Genomic DNA, 19445 nt, shown 5'->3' on the forward strand with positions numbered 1-19445 from the left:
CGTGCACCTTTGGCGTATACTAATACGTACATACGTCGAACGAGAGTCAACAATTACTTTTGCTGTCTGTAGTATGCCTCACTGTCAACACGCCATTTAATATGATTCTTCGCTTCGCATTGCTATTAGCCTATTATGAGAATGTCACCATCATCAACATACCGTGCCGTTAGTGCCCGACTTCGACAACTCGAAAGTTCTTTTCTGGCGAACGGCCTTTGCGCGTTAGCCAGGACTATATATATTCTAATTATAGCGGTTATCGAGAAGAGCATCGCGGGACGCGTGCTGGTAGTGATCAGTACGTGGAACCTCGGTTCGACTAAGAATGTCTTCGGCCTTCTCCATGTTCCACGACGATTCCGTGGCGCCGGCTTCACCCACTGACGCCGAACAGCCGCCAACGGACCTCGAACGGCTTATGATCCAGCGCATCTCACAGCAGTTCGAGAAATTCATAACCGAGTCAGGTAAGGGCTGTAATACTATCGGTGGACCCGTAGACTTCACTTTCAGCGAACAAATTACATTTCCTCTGCATTCTGAATACTGAATTCTGAATACCAGTGTCGTGAATACCAGTGTCACTGAATTCTGAATACCAGTATTCTGAATACCAGTGTCGTGGGCACATAGGTACTTATCGCACAATCCCAGATAGGCTGAAGTAGCTGCAAAAAAATAAATCTACTTAGCAGACCCAGTTCACAGTCATAAAAACTTACTTACCGGTTAGGTAAGTAATGATAAAACTTCGTATTGTGAAATCAAACAAGTGAATAATGGATAGTTATAGACGGTGATTGCCTTAATCATATGCAGTCCTTTGTCGCTGCTAAACCAACATGTACAGTACAATTGCAGACAATTTATTATGACACTGTGCTTTCAAGTATCCAAGAGGGAAGAAAAGCGAAAAATGATACTTACCAGATAAATAACTAATATCTTTACTGTGCAGTTGCAACCCAGGAATTCTGCTTCTGGTGTTCGTAATTATCCAGAACCGTAATGTTAACGAACAATAAACCAAAAATATAACAAAATAAATAAATAATAGCTTACGGACATACTTACATACAAACAAATTTGCTGACCTGATAATGCGGTTTAATGGCCATACAGAAGCCGGCCAAACGACCATTCCCCCGGCTTTCCACACAACCGACCTAAGTGGGTGCCCCTCGCATGTGACCTTTCCCCCACCTCCCACCCGTCCCGTGGATCCCCGCCCTCTTACGCCCCAGAAGGCTTTCGTGCAGCCCGTGGAAGAGTGGTTGGCTATGGCGGGCGCTGAGCCATCGACGCCCGGCGTCTCGGTCGACGAGGCGGCGCTGACCCTCATCACTGACTTCCTTCTCTCCGACCACCTCTCCGACCTGGCTTACCGTGTCTACGAAGTGCTGTTGTATCTGCTGCGCTCCCGCGACGACCATCACAATCGCTTTTTCCTGCAGTTGTACCCAGCACTGATTTGGCGCTACTTCCTAGAGGACGGCCGACCCGGTCATTCGGCGGTGGCGGCGCTGCTGCTGGCTGTTTATTGTCTGGGCACGACAGACGAGACCGGCCAGCCGCGAGTTAGCACCTTCGTCATGCCCAGCATGAACTACTCCAGTCTATATCACCGCGCCCAGGACTTCCCGCGTAAGGTCATCAATGAGATTAATCGGGAGGTGCCGACGGCTGGTACCCGGGTGCCGGCCCATTCATATCCGTTTATTGAAGGCGTCAATCGCAGCACTCGCTGGTTGGTGTTCTCATACATGACGCGAACGCTGACGGAGCATCTGGCGCATTGCAATAAGGCGTGTCATCGCAGCATCATAACCATTACCCAGCGGCTGCTGCAGAATTCGATTGCTTTCAGGTAGATATAGACCTATCGTCATAATTTACTCACTTGACAGTAATCTTTCTTGGAGCAGTAATATCCTCATTACGAGTATTAATATTAGCATGTAAGCTTAATTTACAAATCTATTTGTGGAACTCATTACTGACGCTTGATTCATAGTTATATCGTCATACTATATTACGAGATTACTTAATCTTAATTATGAGATTACTTAATTCATTCAATTCACTGAATAATTATTTAAAATTAACAGTTGTTATATTTGGGATTAATATCGGAAAATGTTATTATGGAATAATTTGGCTCACAATACTGCTAATTATCCGCTTCTTTAAAGGTTGGAGGACACCGGTAACAAGACAAAACCGGAAGCGAAACGGGGCACTGCCAGTGGAAAAAAAGTGGAGGCCATCGCGGCAGCCATCCAAGCACTAAAGCCCAACCTAGACAAGTTGTCGGCCCACCTGGAGCAGCTAAAGGAGAAGCTGCTCAAAACCCCGCCCACCCCACCAACCCCCTCGCGCATCCACTTCCCCGCCAGCTTCCTGGTGGACTGGACCAATCTGTTGTACGTGCTGATGTACCAGGGCTACTTCGACGAAGCCTACGCCCTAGTGCAGGACATCCAGCGCGAAGCGGAATTTCGCGCCCTCCCGGACGTTCTCCTGATAACTGGCGCCGTCCTCAATCGCGCCCAGACGACAGTAGCGGCGTCCAGCTTCGAGGAGGTACTACCGCGGGTGGATGTACACTTAGCGGACGTGGCACGCAAGGATCTGCAAAATGACATTAGCATCGTTGCTCAAAATGTCCACCGGGCCGCAGGAGGTGCCCGGCGGAAGCCGCTGATAGGTGGGAAGGCGGCCCGCGACGGGGACGATATCGGAAAGGATATTTGCCAGTTAATTGAAGCGTTGAAGATTAACGACAACCAGGTGACGTAGACGTATTTCCTGGGCAGACGTGACCTTTCAAAGGCTTTCGGTCGTCTCTTGGGCTTATTTATATGTTATCATCTTGATCTCGTGACCTTTGATAGTTTACCTCCAATAGACCGGCATCTTCTCTGATAGCGATTTTATTTCGTTATGTTTCCTTGTGCCAAATGACCTTTCTTATTTCAGCTATTCGTTCAATATTATTGTTCGAAATATTTTAAGGGTTTAAAATAGCAGCAGAAAGCCCCTACACCGAAAGTTATGATGACTGATTATCGTACACATTCCGTAATCCATGTATACGAAATATTAAAACCCCGTGCGACAAAAGTCGCGTCAGTGGCGAAAATGATGGGGATCTTGGGGGTGTTGCGCGGGAAGATGACCTCGCGCAGTTCATTCTTCATGTTGCCGCACAGACGATCGTCGTTGATCTCCAGGTAGTCGAAGGGACAGGTCTCGCGCGGCCCTTCCAGACTGAATTCGTGAAAGTACAGTTCCATGCCGCAGGCCTCCGTGGGCGGGTACAGGGCTGTGGTGCAGGCGATGTTGTCCAGGTAATGTCCAGGCTGCGGCCACGGGGAGGTGGGGTGAAAGGGCAAGGTATTGGGACCCATGCTGCTGATGCTGCGTGGGCTGATGCGCAGCAGCTCCGGACACTCCGGCACCGCTGAAACCGGCTTCAGTTGTTGACAGCAGTTTATGGTTATTTTATTAAATAACATCACTATTGTCAGTATTTTGTCCTTTTTCTGTAAGAGAGAAATACATTTCTTCTTTAAGCTTACAGAGTAGCGGCCCGCATATTTCTTGGACAATCTCCATAGTGAAGCGGTTTCCCTTCATTTCCGAGTCGGTTGAGAATTCCATCTCCATGGGGACGTTGCGTGAATCTAGCAGCCACAATGTCTGTCCATTTAGATCGGTGCCGGTGAACACTTTGCCTAGTAGAGCAATTAACACTGTGATGAGGAGACAAAAAGAGTACTGCAGGATCGTATGCAGCTATGTAGTATGTACGAGCAAGAGAGCAAGAGTCTAGGATTCCAACGGAAATGCAGCACGCGCAAAGTTCGCAACTTGCAAAGAAACCGTGCTTCTCCATTTGTGGAAGATATTAAGTGCTCCGCGCAAAGCTTGATTTAGTGATACAGCTCCTGTATGTCTTGGAAAAGTTTATACCTGGCGAAAACAATTTACCTTGAGAGATAAAAGGAGGTCATTCAGACAAAACATTTCTAAATTATTATCTATGCTAAAGAAGAATAAAGAAAACTACAGTATTTAAAACTGCCGCAGTAAAACGTGAATAATTCAGACACTTGACAAAAGTCAGCAGTAAAGGTTTCGCAATAAAATGCAGATCAGCGACACAATGATGTAATCAGAACCTAATGCACACATCAGTTATTGAACGCCTGGGTGGTTATCGCACCTCGCTGAAAACATAATAACCGTGACCGCAAGCCGAGTCATCTTTCCCGCTTGCCCTAGTCCCTACTTGGTGCTTACCGCCAATCTTGAGGTAATCGAAATCTTGGTGGTTAGTTGAAGAGGGCAGGAAGTTCTGCAGTTTGATGCCGGTCTTGCAGGCGGCATGCATTTTGTCGATGCAGAACTTATAGCGCGACAGGACCGGAAAGGGCTCCGGAAAATACGGATTGGAGATAACTTGATGGTGCCGCGGCGGAAAGGTCGTCTGACACGGAAGAAGTGGTTTGGTGTCTACAAGATTTATAAACTCGTACTTAAATCAAATTAAACAAAATTTTTGTCAGAGATTAAATTATTTTTATTGGCAAGAGATGTTTATTTGTCGTACTCAGTCGTAGCTTTCTTGAAAACGACTTACTGTGGCGATCGGCAACACCGCTGGCATCGATTTCACAGACGATACCATTCCCATAAAAACCTTCCATGCACTTACACAGGAATCCTCCCGGCATATTCTCGCACAAGGCCAACGGTGAGCACTCCCCGTTGCTCTCCTTACACTCGTCAATATCCAGGCATACTAGGCTCTTAGGATCCACCCGGAAACCGGGACTGCACCTGTACGCGCACTGCACATTTGCATTTACATATTCAATTCAAATTATTTATTTCAACACCATCAAAAATACAATTGTGACCTTTACCGGCAAACGAACGAACCCGGCGTGTTAGTGCATTCGGAATTAATTCCGCAAGCCCGCACCCCCATTTGCACGCACTCATCCACATCCGCACAGCTGCCGCTTCCGGAATTCCACTCGAAGCCCTCAGCGCATGTCCCCTCTTTATGAGGCAGGAGCGCCTTCGGGTTGATGGGCGCAACGGTGCCCTCGGGACTTTCCGAAGAAGATGGCCGCGTCAGACTCTGGGTCATGGTGAAGCGAGCCAGTTTAATTACCGGAAACCGCTTGGTATGGCCGTTGATATAGTTGGCCGACCTCTTAGCCAGGTTCAGTGTCCTTCCGGGTTTCGGAAGGAACGCCGGGCCTCGGACGGCGGGCTGGAAGGGGTCGTCGAAGGTGATGTTAAGATCGTGGTACTTAGGATCACTGATAACTAGACCTCCACGACCGAAGAGGTCGCTCTGGTGGAATACCCGAACGTTCGGCCAAGTGGGGATGCTGGGGAAGATCTTCTCTAGCTGCTTCTGTTTCCGACTGGACGTTGGTGCCGGGAGGACGTAGACACTGGGACTGTCGGCGTTCTGCAGGAGCGCCATGTTCGGTGGGGGACCCTCGGAGGTCGTCCCAGATTGAAGTGTGGAAGTGTAGGTCGGCGGGGTGGAGCCTAATGGGTCCGGGAGGATGAGGTCAGCATCGGTTGGAAGTGTCGTGTTCCGGAGCTCTAGCTGGACTTCTTGGAGACCAGAGGCTTCTCTGACGTGGGAGAGGATGCGGGTGAGAAGGTCGTTAGGGGCTGTGGATGCAATGACAGCGAATGATGTCAGTGTGTTGTTTTATAGGATAATCGGCGCATTGTTTGGCGCTTGCAGAGTGTGAAGCTTATATCATGTTAGCTAATCGATATGCCTCGCCGCTTCTCCCTGCTTGCTCAGACGCTTACCGATCGTGGCTGGTTGTGCGGTCGTAGTGGTCAGTGGAACGTGTACAACGTGTGGTTGGACAGCTGCAAGTGTGGTGATAACAAAATCAATAACATGCATTGTAACTTTACGGGACTAACGCTGCGGCAGGAAATTACTCCCATAATGCTGTAAAATAAGTCACGACTAATAATTAAGTAATTAATTTCTACTGGCTTGAATATACTAGAGACTGATACGCACCCCTTTAAAAATGAAAATCGATGTAATAATTAACTATACAGAAACATGGAGGATAAGCATTATCGACAAGCCAAGATGACCATGACGCAATGTTTACAAAGGCCACGCAAACAAATAATCAGCTGCGAGTACCGAGTAGTACATAAAATTTTTCCCTATTAATTTCATTATTTTATTATGGATACACTTGGTGCGACTGTCTTCTTACCGGAAAGCGCGATGCCGGCGGCAATGCAACCGCTGACGCTGACCAGTCCGAAGGCCAAGACGATATACAGGCCGTAGTGGGCACGCAGATGGCCCAAACAGCGCTGGGCCCCGTCGCCGCTGAGGTCATAATCCGCCCCGTTTAACCTCGCCGCGATCACCGTGCTAATCCCTTCGGCACACGAGCCCTTCTGTCAATAAACAACCATCATCACCATTCACCAGCCCCTTCAGCACTGAATAATTTATTTGACTGTCATAACAGCGCTGTACAGCAATATGCTATCGTCACAGAAAACTCACAAAACGAAATAAACATGCTTTGTACTGTGCGGTATAGAATTCACAATGACTAATTTGATAATAGAGTACAACTGCACAAGCCCTTTAAATCAGCAAATTTTTCATTTTATAATCACTTTTATCACTATTCAATAACTCATCATATACAATTTCTTATGTAACGTTATATTACGCGTATTTAAAGTATTCACAAATTCAGAATCAAACGGAAAAACGAAAAAAAAAACGTATAGCAAATGCGTTAACTATTAAAGAAAGTATTTTTACTACCTTGTAGTACCTACCTAAAATACCTAGAGTAATAGTCATTAGAAATTCTGCAAATCGCAATCACGATTTTAATCCAACTAAAAGTATCGGAATATTACTAAATTAAAAACGTTATTCTGTACGCAATAACTTACATAGTTAAAGAGGTGTCCATGCGTGGTCTTGTGAAGGACGAAATCTGCCGTGGACGGAATGGAATGCGCCGACGAAGAGTCAGGCGAGTTGGGCTCTTCGTGGCAGCTGCTGATCCTCACGCGTCGGGAATGGGAGGCAGCAGCCGTCGGCGGTGGCGGGCTGTCAACGAAGCGGCAGCTAAAAGCCTCGTGGCGCCCAGCTTCTATTCCCAACTGGGTGCTCTCACTGCCTGGGACTGCTTCGGCAAAGGAAAAGTTGGGCTCCAAACTGGACGTCTTCCGGTACGAGGTCCGCATGGCGCCGGCTCAGCCCTGGAGCGGCATCATCATCGTATATTGCACAAACAAAAATACAGCCTGGCTGCTGATTAATCCAACGGCAGTGGCGTGGCTGCTGGCTGTACAGTCAGATGATGCCGGTTGATTAAGTAAGATGATGCGACGGTGCAGTACATCAAGTGGTGACAGTGGGGCGGTGGCAGATGACCGCTTTGTGCAGCCACTCGGCCGGTTTATGGAAGGCGTGTGGCGCAACGCATGCCGGCATGCGTTACGCCATTCAGTGCTTGAATGCCCGCACTCGCTGCCTTTGTGGCGACAGGAAGAAGCAACCACCGATCGTACTCCACCACCTTCCAACCTACCGGAAGCCCAACGGTGACGTCTATATACCCCACTCGTATCCATTTCTTGCACGTTCCTTCGGACTGCAGCTGCAGGCTCGCACTGCGACGGTTTAAACGATAAAATGCTGTTGACCACACAATGCCGTGCTATTTAACAGGCTTAACTGAAATCCATGCATGCAACCGGTGCGTCGCTTAATACAAAATAATATTAATACATGTGATAAATAATCCTGCTCCGGGTGGCTAATTAATCTTTTAGCACTGCCGTTTATACTTAGCACCAGTTCGACGGTGGAGGCAAGAGTTGCACGAGCAGCTACTGCACCCGACCCGCATTGTGTAGCCGTGCATGGCCAGAAAATAAATCCAAAAATAATGGAACTATCCCGTCACGACAACAAGTGACACAATTCAATCATCTAGCAAATCCGCCAACTTCCGTTCTGTCTTAAGGAGTAGGAAAATCGTGATTATGAAATCGCATAAGTAGGTGCGTTTCTTTAATTTAAGGAATGCTGAAGAGTGGTTGCGTCGTTCTCAGCACGTTGAAATCTTGAGAACATTTTTACGCTCACCGCAGTAGTATGACTGTGTGAGCCATGTCGCCACCTTCCATGGAGGGCGCTTACGCGCAGTAAGGCGCCTGTTGAGCACGCGATTCCTTGGCAACATATTCGCACGTTCTCCATCTGGGTGATCACAAAGTGGGCGCAGCCGTGGAAAAATCCCTGTTTTAAATTCTACGTACTTACTTTTTTACTACCAGGCTGAAACCGTCACTGCAGTTTGCGTTGACGCTTTGTGGTATTACATTCTAAATTTGAAGTGTCGTAGTTCGTCCGCGTACAGCGTCAAAGTTCGCCATAATGGCCGATAAAGGAAAGACCCCGGAGGACAAGACCAAGTTGGATCCCGCTACGGGTACGCAACAGATTCACTGCCTTTGGTATTTAAGATTTTGGTCGAACCTTCAACAAGTAGCATCCTCTTTTTAAACGCGTGGGCGCTCATTTTTAAAAACATTGAAAGCTTGTTTTTAGAGGATAAATTCTCCCGGTGATAAGTTACCGATATGTGACCTTTAAATAAATTTATTACAGTAAATTTATGTTGTTTTTAAAACATTTTACTTTTACAACGGCAGCTTTTAAAATGCAGTAAACTAGTAAAGGTATCATAATTAGTAAAAAATAATTTTTTTGTAAGTCATTATTGTATTATTAATTGTTTAATCGTAAATCATAACGTGCAAGTTGCAAAAGCAAAATTCAGAAGACTCAAGAATTGCGGTGAAATGAACGTGCCCACTTGGATATTTTTTTCCTTATACGATTTTGACCGCCGTATAGAAAAAAATCTAGAAAGCTGTAGGTACTAAGTATGTGACCCTAAGCGCATTTGTTTCTGACATGTAGCTGCGAAACCGGGAGATCCAGCGGCAGCCAAATCGGCGGAGACGGCGGGCGGGGCGCCGGTTAAGCCGACCCTCAGCGTCAATCCACCGGACGCAAAACCCAAACAGACCCTGTCCACGCAGGGCAAAGATCCAGCGGCGAAGCCCACCCTCAGTGTACCGCCTAAGGATCCGGCCGCTGCTAAATCCAACGAGAACGCCCCCGGCCAGAAACCCAGCCTTAACCCGCCTCCTAAGGCCGACGACAAAAAACCAGCGGACGCTGCGGCAAAAGACGCCCCTAAAGACGCTCCTAAACCTGCCCCGAAGGACGAGAAGAAGGAGGAAGGAGAAAAGAAGGAGAAAAAAGAAAAAGACGAAGGAGAAAAGAAGGAGAGAAAAGAAAAAAAGAAGTAGTGCCATTCTCCTGATGCACAGTATCTGTAATAGAGTGTCATATTGCAGTACATACATACCCTGTCGTGATCTGTAGTCTAGTTTACCAAAATAACTTAATAACAATAAATGTATGTTAACATACATATTATTGTTATTAACTTATTTTGGTAAACTAGACTACAGATCACGACAACAACAATAATTACTATGTTAATAACAATAATTCTGTTAATAACGTTAATAAAATTAATTGTTAACTGTTAACAACAATAATTAATATGTTAATAACAATAATTCTACACTATTCAAACATCTATGAAGAGACTGAAGCTAGTCATGCGAAATGGTTTGAGCGTCAGAAAACTATATACGTAATTTACATTTGAAGCAACTGGAGCAAGGAGCTGCAATGCGATACAAATTATAACCAATGCATAGTCGTGTAAGTATAGGCACTACTCTACTTTATAATTAGGCAGTAATGTAAAGGTCCCTAATGTACGTAATGATGTTGATTATTAAGTAGCAAAAAATTTTAGGATTGACGTTATCGTAACGTATTAAAGTGACGTTAAAAGCAGAATGCCGGAAATAGTCCGAAAAGAAAAATTAGAGGTACAAAGTTTAGATTAATATTGTCATACCGTATTCTACGAGTGCGCGATTTCTCGTCGGTGCAGTGGAGCCTGCAAAATTACTGCACTCGACATTGATTCGGTGGTGCCGAAGATGTCGACTGACTGCAGTTGCAGTTGTTCGAGTAGCGCCCAAAAAAAGCAAGAAAGAAGCCCCAGTTCACAACTTGAGAGTGTGATCAAAGGGGCTTTTTGTGCGACTGAAGCAACATTTGCCGGTTGGGTAGCGGCAACGCGTCTCCAAGCGCACCGGAAGACACACCTGATGCTGTACGCCGATTATAGGCAAATTAGCTGCGGTCAGCCACGGATCCGTTTCGACCCGGGTGAATATTACACGCGATACATTAACAAATCTGCCACGGTAAGTATCTGATATTTAAATTCGTTTATATAATAAACTATCTGTATACCGGAAATTATAAGTGTTGTAATTCTACAGAATGGTACACCTACTTACGTTTGCTGATAAATGTACGGTAGAAACAACTTCGAATTTTTATTGCTGTATTACCGTAGTGTCAGATTTGGGTAATATGCATAAGTTTTTCTATATAATGACAAAATTCATTATATGTAGTTTCACTTTTCTACTTCGTAAAAAATTAAATAGTAAGTAAATACAAATAAACATTCAGTTTTCAGCAATTCGAAAAAATTTAAGATAATCAGATCAGTTTAATTATGAAAACCCCAATTGTGGAGGAAGCTGTAAAGTCGTCTGTTTCACTGGTTGTAAAGAACGCATGCTGTTAGTTTTATAAGTATGTATGAACAATGTGCGAAGGGTCCAATAAAAGCCGCTGCAAACACAAAGCAGACACGTCCGATCGACGATGAGAATTAGCGGCATTGATTACGCGTTGCCGGTCATAATCACAACATTTAGCCAAAAAGAAAAGACAGCACATCATAATAAAAAATGGTTGAAAATACTAGTGAATCAACCGGCGGTTTTTGCTCCAGTTTTGACGACGGCTGCGCTAATGAAGCCGCCGTCGGAGTGCTGTTAGTTGTGCAAAGCTGACAGCTGAGTTGATACAGTGGTATTAGTACTCTATAGTTACACAAAAACCGCCCGTATACCGGCAATTATTGCCGCCCCTTCGAACGCTAACACGCATTGTGGGTACGCCGCATCGGCAGATTCATATATGCAACGGCTGCCACCAACACCGCTGTTTATTGTTAATAATAATAAATGCCGGTTGCTGATGATGTTCTTGCCCAGCCCCGCCGTCGTCGCGCAGCACTGTGTGGGAACAATTAGGCAATTAAAAACGTGGACCGATGATACAGATTTCGTTTTCCACCGGCTGGAAATGATTAATTACTGCATTATGCCGGTCGACGCGTAGTCGCTCTTGTGGCTCTCGCGCGCGTTTTATTTGTTTGTGTGATGTACCTGCACTTCTATGCTCAGCTGCGATTTTCATGTTACGTGAATTATGTGCAATGTCGGTGATTGATCGCTCTATTAGTCTTCACGCGGATGATACATTAATTATTCCGTATTATGCCATCTTCCCCTTTAATTATTAATATTGGTTGTACTGATACACGCACGTCTGAGCAGTCAGTGGATGCGTGTGGATTATTCCGCCGGCGTTCGACCGGCATGGATTATAAGATGATTACTCTGGCGCTGATTGCTTCTCAGCTGTTCTTCTGCCTGGGAACACATGCTCAACAAGCCAGACTCAGTACGTGTTGCTCCAGCGGACTTTAAATAATGGAATTATTCCTGATAACAACGAAACCTTTGCGCATAATAATCTGTATTTTAAGGCAATTAAACTATGTAAATCGAAAACAAATGTTATGCATAATTTCTTCTGGCGTGCTAAACTATGTCCGCAACTTTTTATTTATAACATCACGACGAATTGAGCTGCAGTAAAAAACAGTAACTGTAAGTAAAATTTATTTTACTGTAGTTATAGCGGCAAATTGCCGACAATAAATGTTTAAGAACTTATTTTCCGTAATTCAGTTTGTATTGGGTAAATAACGTAAGAAGGAGATTGTGTAGGATATTCTTATCCTTTTTTTACTGTGTCGCGGACTTTTTGAATGTTAGGAATCAATGAAACGGTTCCATCCCGTTATAATGCCCAGGAAGGTGAAATGAGCATACGTATACCGTACTGTACTTCTTCTTAATGACTGGCAGCAGCAATTAACAGGTGAACGGCGCTGTGATCGCACTTTAAACATGATCTAATTCCGGTGATATTGCCCTTGTTACCTTACTGACACCAGAATTAACGCTTTACCAATAAATTATTCACTGCGGCTCGCTCGACCTTTGCCAGCTGTCCGGTACCGTACCCATAATCTGTAATTGCGGTTAAAACTTAAAAGTACTTCTATAGTATTGCTCACACTCTCACGCATATAGGCGCGAGTACATTCAAGAATAAATTAATTAAACTAATTATAGATTCAATGTGTTTTTCTTAGTGATGTCTGTCTGCATTCTTACTGAGTAAACTAATATTGTTAAAAAGTAACAGTTCATAATATAAATAGAACTTGTTCGAATAAAGCCAAAGGCACCACTGCACAAGTAAACTAGATTTATTGAACAAGAGATTTATTGAATTATTAGAGTTCTGTGAATATAAGCAATTAAACTTCAAAAATTCTGATAATATAATTTATTGCACTTTACAGTTTTGATAATATCTATGTATATACAGTACAGATAGTTTCAGACATATCACAGTACATGCATGTACATACCCTGCAAACCGCCATAACGATTTCGTACAGTAACTAAAGACTAAAGTTTTACATCGTATATGCCTTTTATTTTGATTATATTTGTAAGGTTTTAATCTAAACGATTATGCAGTTTGATGATTGTCTAGAGCCTACATTCTCCGTGGTTGCAGTTTCCTCCTGCAAGAGCAGCCTGGGCCGTGGTCGCTGCACCTCGTCAGAGTCGGCATGTGACGCCCTGGGCGGGGTCACCTCCGACCAGGAGTCCTTCCCGACGCTACCGCGGCCGCGAGCCTTTTGCGAGCGCGGCGAAGTGTGCTGTGTGCTGCTTCCGCTACCCTTGGACGACCACTGCATGACCTGCGGCCAGCCGGGCAGTGACCCCGTCGGGGCAGTTACGGCGGCTGGATCGCTGGCGGCCGATGAGGACATGCCGCGCCGCATCTTGCCCAACTTCGAAGCGGTGTCCTGGGGACTGTGGCGACCGCGACAGTTCCAGCCGGAAATGGACGCTTTCCGCTACAAGCGCGGAGTGGGCCCGCTGGATGGGGAGGAGGCGCTGCCGGTGTCCAGAATCAGCGCGCTGAACCGATGGTGTTGGCAGGTACGCTTATATCGGATGACTGTATGACAGTGAAGTTTGAGCCAGTCCCATTTCTCAGCAAAAGCGTTCCTGATTTTATGAATTTTTGTAACACTTTTGAGTGCTTTATAGTTTACCCTTTGTTTATGAAATAATTCATGCCATGACTTACTGTATTTTGTAGCCGACTTTAATTCACCTGCTAATTTATTTTTTACTACATATATAAAATTTAAGAAACCTGATATAGATCTAGAGTAGCGGTTTTGCATTTTCGGGCAATGCTTCATTTTTTGTAACATTTGTCCTGAGCACGTAGTGACCCGTAACTTTTTGTGAAGTTTTTTTCGGAATTTCTCCTTTGACAAAATCAGCGGGTTATAGACTCGTTATGGTAATTACAGAAAAATCCTAAATGCGCTCACAGTAATTAAGCGCGTCCGTAGACGTGCATGACCGTAATTTGGACGAAATTGCCGTTTGCGCCACTTGGGATTAAGCCTTAATTCGATAATGGCAAAATGGAGTAATTTGTGTAAATGTCAGTTAATTTACACCTGTACAATGGGACTAGAGTCTAGAAGCCCTTAGAACAGTTCGATGTTAACGCGATTTAATACTTGCCGTACGTAGTACAACAATGCCGCATGCGCAGGTAGCACTTACGGATCGAAATGGAACAATATTCGCGAGCGGCGTTCTCGTGGACGGTCAGAATGTGGTGACCCTCGCGCGCAACGTCTACCGGTAAGCGTCGTTGCATTGATAGTAGCGCTGGCAGCGGTGTCGCCAACACGTCAAAGACTGAAAGTATTTGTTTACTCCTCATCTACTCGTATATACACACGATAATAATAATAATCGCTTAATCTGATTGATCGCACTCTAATCAAAGCCAATCTGCGCGTCACATCAGCCGAGTAAAGCGCGCGCGAAGTTGATGGTGCCACTTGACAGCTGTGTAATGACTGCGTATTGTGCAATGCATATCCAGGAGGCAACCCGAGGATGTCACTGTTGTACTGGGCGCTTGGGATTTCGTCCGGCCGCTGGACAGCCCCAACCAAGCGGTCTGGTTCACCAATCCCAAACAGATTGTCGTCCATGATCAGTTCGATCCAATGGTATAAACAACTGCGGTACTAGGTGCTTTTACTTATCACTCGAATTTTTTAAATTGTAAACCGAATGATGCAACAATAACTGCACATGCTGCACTTATTCAATGTTAATCCTATTCCGAAACAGTTCATCATTCATTGAAAATTTACCGATTCCAACCCGAAAATGGTGCCATTTGTACCTAGAACGTTATTTTGTTAAGATCTCCATATTTATACCGTACAGAGTATGTCTAAAAACTGCAGAATTCCGGACTGCAAATGTAGGTAACATAAACTTAACTTGATATGTTTACTTATTTAATTTGTAGACATTTGCCAACGATTTAGCGGTGCTGCGCATTCCGCTGGCACCTTGCGAGCAACGCAACATCTGTCCAGTATGCATCACCGACCTCCCCGTGGATGCCAATCGCATGGGCATGCCGGAGTCCAGTGGGAAGGAACACTGCTATATCACCGGCTGGGGCGCGCCCAATAATGCCGGTAAAGTCAATGCAATCTTCGTTTGCGCCGTGGCAAACACAGATGCCGAGCAACATCTAAATCGGCTCGCTACGCTCAGCTGTCACTCAAGCGACACGCGCCGCCACTTAACAGTGCGTAACTAATGTAGGTTTCACCAATGCCCTCCGCGAGACGCCCGTCAAACTCACTGACCGTGCACAGTGCACGCGCGCTCTCGCCGATATGGGCGTCGTCGGCTTTACCATTCCTGATAGCCACTTCTGCGCTACCGTCACCCAGCCCCGCCCCACCGACACGTCCCAGTCCGTCTGCGAGGTACGCCCCAGTTTTATTCCGTGACTTACTATACTCAGTGCAAACCTAGCTGTTTTGCAGAGTGATGCCGGTGCCCCGTTGGTGTGCCAGTCGATGGGCGACAAGAAGTGGTACCTCCGCGGCCTGGTCAGCCTGACCACGGAACCCTGCGCACTTGAGGGTCGGCGGCCTTTTCTGTCCACGGACGTCGGCATGTTCTACCCATGGATCCGGGTACAGACCAACGCCCTGGACGCCCGCTTCACCAACTTCCCGGCCATTCCCAACCGACATCTTATTCGCAGCAACGCCGGCCTCACCCCGCGCGCTGACCAATTCCGGCCTATCGCGGTGCCCCGCAGCTTCGACACACCGGCCTTCTTACGGTTTTTGTAAAAAAGAATCTGATTTATTCTTGGTCCCCACCCGCCCGTGGCGACTGGTCGTCCGGCGTGGCTACTCAATCTTGCAAATTGTGATATAAATATTACATTCAAATCCGGCCTTTGAAAAACAGAAAATCAAATCAATAAAAACTCTATTTCACACTGTGCTATCACAATATATACATATTAAAATGTAAGATCAATAAAAAATCATTCAGGAAAACAATCACTCCTCTTCCGACTCCAACAAATTGTACCCGACATCCACGCCCCGTCGCGCCACATCCACATAGGCGAAAATGGCCAACACTGGGACCATCATGAAGGCGCCCAGGACGAAGCAGAAACCCGGCCACCATGCCGACGTGGCGGCAAACACGTTGGTGAAGATCAGAGAGCCCAACAGCGGCGTCACGGAGTGCAGGGAGGAGATGAGACTCATCACCTTTCCGATCTCATTGCGCCGCACCATCCCCGACAGCAGCGACCGAATGACGACGATGATGACCATGCGGAAGACGCCCACGGCAGATGCCGCGTAGATCTATTTACGTAATGGATTACCAGGATGCAATAGCAACAACAAACAACGGAAGAATTACCATCCAATTTGTAACGGCGATAGAATAGCCGAAGAAGGCACCGATAGCGGAGATGGTGGCCAAAATGGCCAGGACGGTGTCAGGGACGCCGAGGTATTTGCGCAGGACAATGACGGCCGCCATGAAGGTCACGCTGGAGATGGTACCTTGGATGGCGGAGTACAGAGTGTAGAATTCCACTGTCCAGTTGAATGGGCGAAATTCCAGGAACAGCTGCATGATCGAACCGTCACCTATGCAATAATTGCTTAGTGTAACTTATCACACCTGTTTTCGGGCAGAACCGTAATGCCGTATTGAACTATCGGTTTGCGAAATTCCCCGCAACTAGTTGTGAATAATGCATACTTTTTCCTTCGTTTTCGTATTATTTAGCTGGAGTTGGTAGTCGAAGCTGCTTATAAAATTCCTGTCGTTCCCAGAATTTTGTAAATTCGCAAAGTTAAGGTGTTGACTGTTGTCGAAGCATAGCAAACACTGACAACTTACCGATCAAACACGTGCTTGACAGCAGCATACAAAACAACACCAGTAAAATATGCTGTCTGGCATTCCCGGGTCGTTTCATGCTCAGTGTCCGCCAGTTTTCTTTGACCCGCTCCACGGAGAATAAACTGCCGCATTCAAAGCGCAGTCGGGGTTTTGCAGCTTGCGGATGCCGGTCGCGAATTACCAGGAGAATATAGAGAAAGGAAGCGGCCGTCATAGCGCAGTTAATGTAAAACGGCACCTCCAAGCCATCGTTCTGTAACGTATACCCGCCCAGGAAGCTGCCTGCAGTGTACATTTGAACTTTAGAAATGAACGGAGAATTTGAAAAAATTAGCAGTTAGCCAGTTACCGGCGTTGCCAGCCAGGAACATGGCCCCGTCGATGATGGCAATGTTGAGGGCACGGGTGCGCTTGGTGGTGTAGTCACCGATGTAGCTGAACATGGCCATGTTGATAATGACACCACCACCTGACAACGACTGCGACCAAGAGAAGAGAAGGGAAATATACGGTAATTATCCAGTGTGAAGGATGGAAGTCTTACCGAGATAACGGGAGATATCAAGAGAAACGCAGGACTCATGGGAAAATGAGCACACAGAACAATGTAGACTTGCGCCATGAACGTTCCGAAGAATGGCAACAACATGGGAATTTTGCGCCCATACTGATCGCTCCAGGATCCTGCGAGAAAACAAGGACTGCGTCAACGAAGCACAATGGCAACAACAAGTACAGTAACACAAAACAACTATTTATTTCCAGTGGCGATTTTAATGAAAATAAATCAATGTAGAAAGCGAAATAACGTGGAAACGGAAGCGTTAACCAGATTACCGATAAAGAAACAAAAAACCAGCAGCCACGTAAAAAGAGGGAAATCAAGTGGGGTTTAGGAAGTTGTCAACCTGGCTGGCACTAACCCAGTAAAATGGAGAACAGGATGGACGGGATGGTACTGATGAGAGTGTTGTACAGCTGGAAGTGCGCTGTCGCCGACCGCACATTGTCAGCCTGGTGGATGTACATCTTCTCATCCAAATGCTGGCACACCTCCTCCGTGTAATTAAAATACTGTCCACACACCTGCCCATTCAACCACCACACTCTTACAACCGGAAATACATAACCCACAGATATCGCGACAACGATTCCTTATAATGCCGTATTATGAACAAATTAATCGAAAACCAGTCCAACGGAAAAATTTGAATTATGCTAATTAAAAAACACAGATTAGTAAAACTTCAATTAATATTAATAGACTCGGTTGAATATAGACCTGAATGGATATAAAATTTAACAGGTGCAGGACAAAGCACTGACCCTGATTTTCATGAGTTCGGTGTAGGCTGGTCCGGCGATCCCGTGGGCCAGTCCAAACAAGAGCGTCAGCGGCGCCAGGCGAATGGCCGTGTAGTAAGTGGGCAGCTTGGCCGTTTCCCGCTCTTGTGCCTCTTGCGCCTTCTCCGTGGTCCCGTAATTTGCCGGGACGGGCCATTTGTCGGGCAGGTGGTCCGCTCCATCGGGAACAGAATACTGCGAGCGCACTAACGACTCTGGAACGGCCACCACCGCGACGTCTCCAGCGCCACTCAACTCCGTCGGGATGATGGCCACGTTCAACGACGACCGGTCGTGCTCCATCGGGCCGCGGTTTCACGAGGAATACAGTAAAACAAACGAAATAAAAGTTGTGTAACGAAAATTCTGCTGATTTCAGGGTGATAAGCAGTAAATCATCCACTTCCACCGAATCCGTCGACTAGAATGATTAGTGACTAGTAGCTGAACACACACATGCAATCACATCTCGTCGCACCAGACTTCCTTCCGAAAAGGCTCTATACGGGACATCAAAGGAAATCCAAGGTAGTATCTGCCACACACTCATAATTTCTTCCCAGTTATCCCGCTACGAAGCATGTTGGCAGCAGAATCGGGGATCGTCGTTTGCTGCTGAATATGCAGAAACCCATCGACATGCAACCCTGAGTAGCTTCTCGCATTCATCTCACTGTTCTCTCCCGGTCGTTCCCCGCTTGCCCGGTCGCGATAAACAGGCCTCGATCGGTGTCCTTATCAGGCGAATTTTATCGAGCCAACAAAACCGGGACAACAACACGCTTTATCAAGGTGGCCGTGCACAAAGGCTGCATTCCTGCCAACTTGCTAAGTCATGATCTGACATTGAAACCATCATACAGTATGGTTTCTCGATAACCACCGACAAAATATGTGCCTTCTAATGCCAACGAAGAAGCGATTATGCAAGGTGAAAACAGGTTTGCCAGGTACAGTATTCCGCTCCATCAGCTGATTACGACCGGAAAAGCTAACAAAAGCGTCACTCAACAACATTTCGCCACAACACTGACAAGTGCGGCGGTGGCGGGGCGTGCTGTAAGCCTGCAACAGCACACAAACGACTACTCGGGCGGTTAATAGCGAAGTACGAGATAGGTACAGTCGTACAGATACACGTAGCCACAAGTTATCAAAGCAGCGTTATTACGTATTCAACAAATAATAATATAAAATAAATATTTGTACAAAATTTTACAATTAAGCATAAAGTTAAACACTTCAGTACTCATTCAGTGCTTAATTTTGTTCAGCAGCACATTTAAAATCAGTACATACGGCACTTTATGCATACGGACCAACCACCACCACCAGCAGCTAACTGCCTAACTCTAACGGTAAGGTCTGCGTGAAAACTTACTACA

At 46.1% G+C, this 19445-nt stretch overlaps 5 protein-coding genes across 7 annotated transcripts; 3 read left to right on the plus strand and 2 right to left on the minus strand.

Annotated features, from left to right (window-relative positions):
• The first annotated feature begins 62 nt into the window (after positions 1-62).
• LOC129590493 (uncharacterized) lies at positions 63-3124 on the plus strand. The gene is made up of 3 exons (XM_055485752.1): positions 63-470; positions 1126-1870; positions 2196-3124. Exons 1-3 carry the CDS (start codon positions 329-331, stop codon positions 2800-2802), a joined length of 1494 nt encoding a protein of 497 aa, XP_055341727.1. The 5' UTR covers positions 63-328; the 3' UTR covers positions 2803-3124.
• On the minus strand, positions 2739-8352 carry LOC129590492 (uncharacterized). Of its 3 annotated transcripts, XM_055485750.1 has the most exons (9): positions 7901-8352; positions 6991-7716; positions 6285-6474; positions 5854-5916; positions 4935-5706; positions 4649-4848; positions 4309-4521; positions 3585-3740; positions 2739-3466 (listed from the first exon to the last, which is right to left on the minus strand). In XM_055485750.1, the coding sequence occupies exons 2-9, from the start codon at positions 7285-7287 to the stop codon at positions 3069-3071; spliced, it is 2289 nt and encodes a 762-aa protein (XP_055341725.1). In that variant the 5' UTR covers positions 7288-7716; positions 7901-8352; the 3' UTR covers positions 2739-3068. The 3 variants fall into 3 exon arrangements, with proteins under 3 accessions (XP_055341725.1, XP_055341726.1, XP_055341724.1); XM_055485751.1 differs by having other exon boundaries at positions 6285-6471; positions 6991-8352; XM_055485749.1 differs by having other exon boundaries at positions 6991-8352.
• LOC129590494 (histone H1A-like) lies at positions 8315-9755 on the plus strand. The gene is made up of 2 exons (XM_055485754.1): positions 8315-8540; positions 9035-9755. Exons 1-2 carry the CDS (start codon positions 8486-8488, stop codon positions 9427-9429), a joined length of 450 nt encoding a protein of 149 aa, XP_055341729.1. The 5' UTR covers positions 8315-8485; the 3' UTR covers positions 9430-9755.
• A 1465-nt stretch (positions 9756-11220) lies between these two features.
• On the plus strand, positions 11221-16090 carry LOC129590509 (inactive serine protease 54-like). The gene is made up of 7 exons (XM_055485777.1): positions 11221-11749; positions 12944-13374; positions 14009-14100; positions 14348-14477; positions 14786-14960; positions 15091-15257; positions 15318-16090. Exons 1-7 carry the CDS (start codon positions 11563-11565, stop codon positions 15630-15632), a joined length of 1497 nt encoding a protein of 498 aa, XP_055341752.1. The 5' UTR covers positions 11221-11562; the 3' UTR covers positions 15633-16090.
• LOC129590508 (proton-coupled folate transporter-like) lies at positions 15748-19070 on the minus strand. Its single transcript, XM_055485776.1, has 7 exons — positions 18043-19070; positions 17640-17802; positions 17261-17400; positions 17066-17195; positions 16714-16998; positions 16225-16457; positions 15748-16166 (listed from the first exon to the last, which is right to left on the minus strand). Exons 1-7 carry the CDS (start codon positions 18361-18363, stop codon positions 15849-15851), a joined length of 1590 nt encoding a protein of 529 aa, XP_055341751.1. The 5' UTR covers positions 18364-19070; the 3' UTR covers positions 15748-15848.
• Between the last annotated feature and the right edge of the window lie 375 nt (positions 19071-19445).

The sequence above is a fragment of the Paramacrobiotus metropolitanus genome, unplaced genomic scaffold (genome assembly GCF_019649055.1).
Source record: "Paramacrobiotus metropolitanus isolate TYO unplaced genomic scaffold, Prichtersi_v1.0 Parri_scaffold0000040, whole genome shotgun sequence".
NCBI lineage: Eukaryota > Metazoa > Tardigrada > Eutardigrada > Parachela > Macrobiotidae > Paramacrobiotus > Paramacrobiotus metropolitanus.

Bases quoted from the DNA above. Each gene is read 5' to 3' on its own strand.
- LOC129590493 (XM_055485752.1), top strand. From the start codon at position 329: ATGTCTTCGGCCTTCTCCATGTTCCACGACGATTCCGTGGCGCCGGCT. The intron at 471-1,125 runs GTAAGGGCTGTA...ATGGCCATACAG, and splicing joins GAAATTCATAACCGAGTCAG to AAGCCGGCCAAACGACCATT. The intron at 1,871-2,195 runs GTAGATATAGAC...GCTTCTTTAAAG, and splicing joins CAGAATTCGATTGCTTTCAG to GTTGGAGGACACCGGTAACA.
- LOC129590492 (XM_055485750.1), bottom strand. From the start codon at position 7,287: ATGCGGACCTCGTACCGGAAGACGTCCAGTTTGGAGCCCAACTTTTCC. The intron at 5,917-6,284 runs GTAAGAAGACAG...CCACACTTGCAG, and splicing joins CGCCGGCATCGCGCTTTCCG to CTGTCCAACCACACGTTGTA. The intron at 3,741-4,308 runs GTAAGCACCAAG...TTGCTCTACTAG, and splicing joins CGATTACCTCAAGATTGGCG to GCAAAGTGTTCACCGGCACC.
- LOC129590494 (XM_055485754.1), top strand. From the start codon at position 8,486: ATGGCCGATAAAGGAAAGACCCCGGAGGACAAGACCAAGTTGGATCCC. The intron at 8,541-9,034 runs GTACGCAACAGA...TCTGACATGTAG, and splicing joins CAAGTTGGATCCCGCTACGG to CTGCGAAACCGGGAGATCCA.
- LOC129590509 (XM_055485777.1), top strand. From the start codon at position 11,563: ATGCCATCTTCCCCTTTAATTATTAATATTGGTTGTACTGATACACGC. The intron at 13,375-14,008 runs GTACGCTTATAT...CCGCATGCGCAG, and splicing joins TGAACCGATGGTGTTGGCAG to GTAGCACTTACGGATCGAAA. The intron at 14,478-14,785 runs GTATAAACAACT...TTTAATTTGTAG, and splicing joins ATGATCAGTTCGATCCAATG to ACATTTGCCAACGATTTAGC.
- LOC129590508 (XM_055485776.1), bottom strand. From the start codon at position 18,363: ATGGAGCACGACCGGTCGTCGTTGAACGTGGCCATCATCCCGACGGAG. The intron at 17,401-17,639 runs GTTAGTGCCAGC...GTTTTCTCGCAG, and splicing joins CCTGTTCTCCATTTTACTGG to GATCCTGGAGCGATCAGTAT. The intron at 17,196-17,260 runs GTAAGACTTCCA...TCTTGGTCGCAG, and splicing joins TGATATCTCCCGTTATCTCG to TCGTTGTCAGGTGGTGGTGT.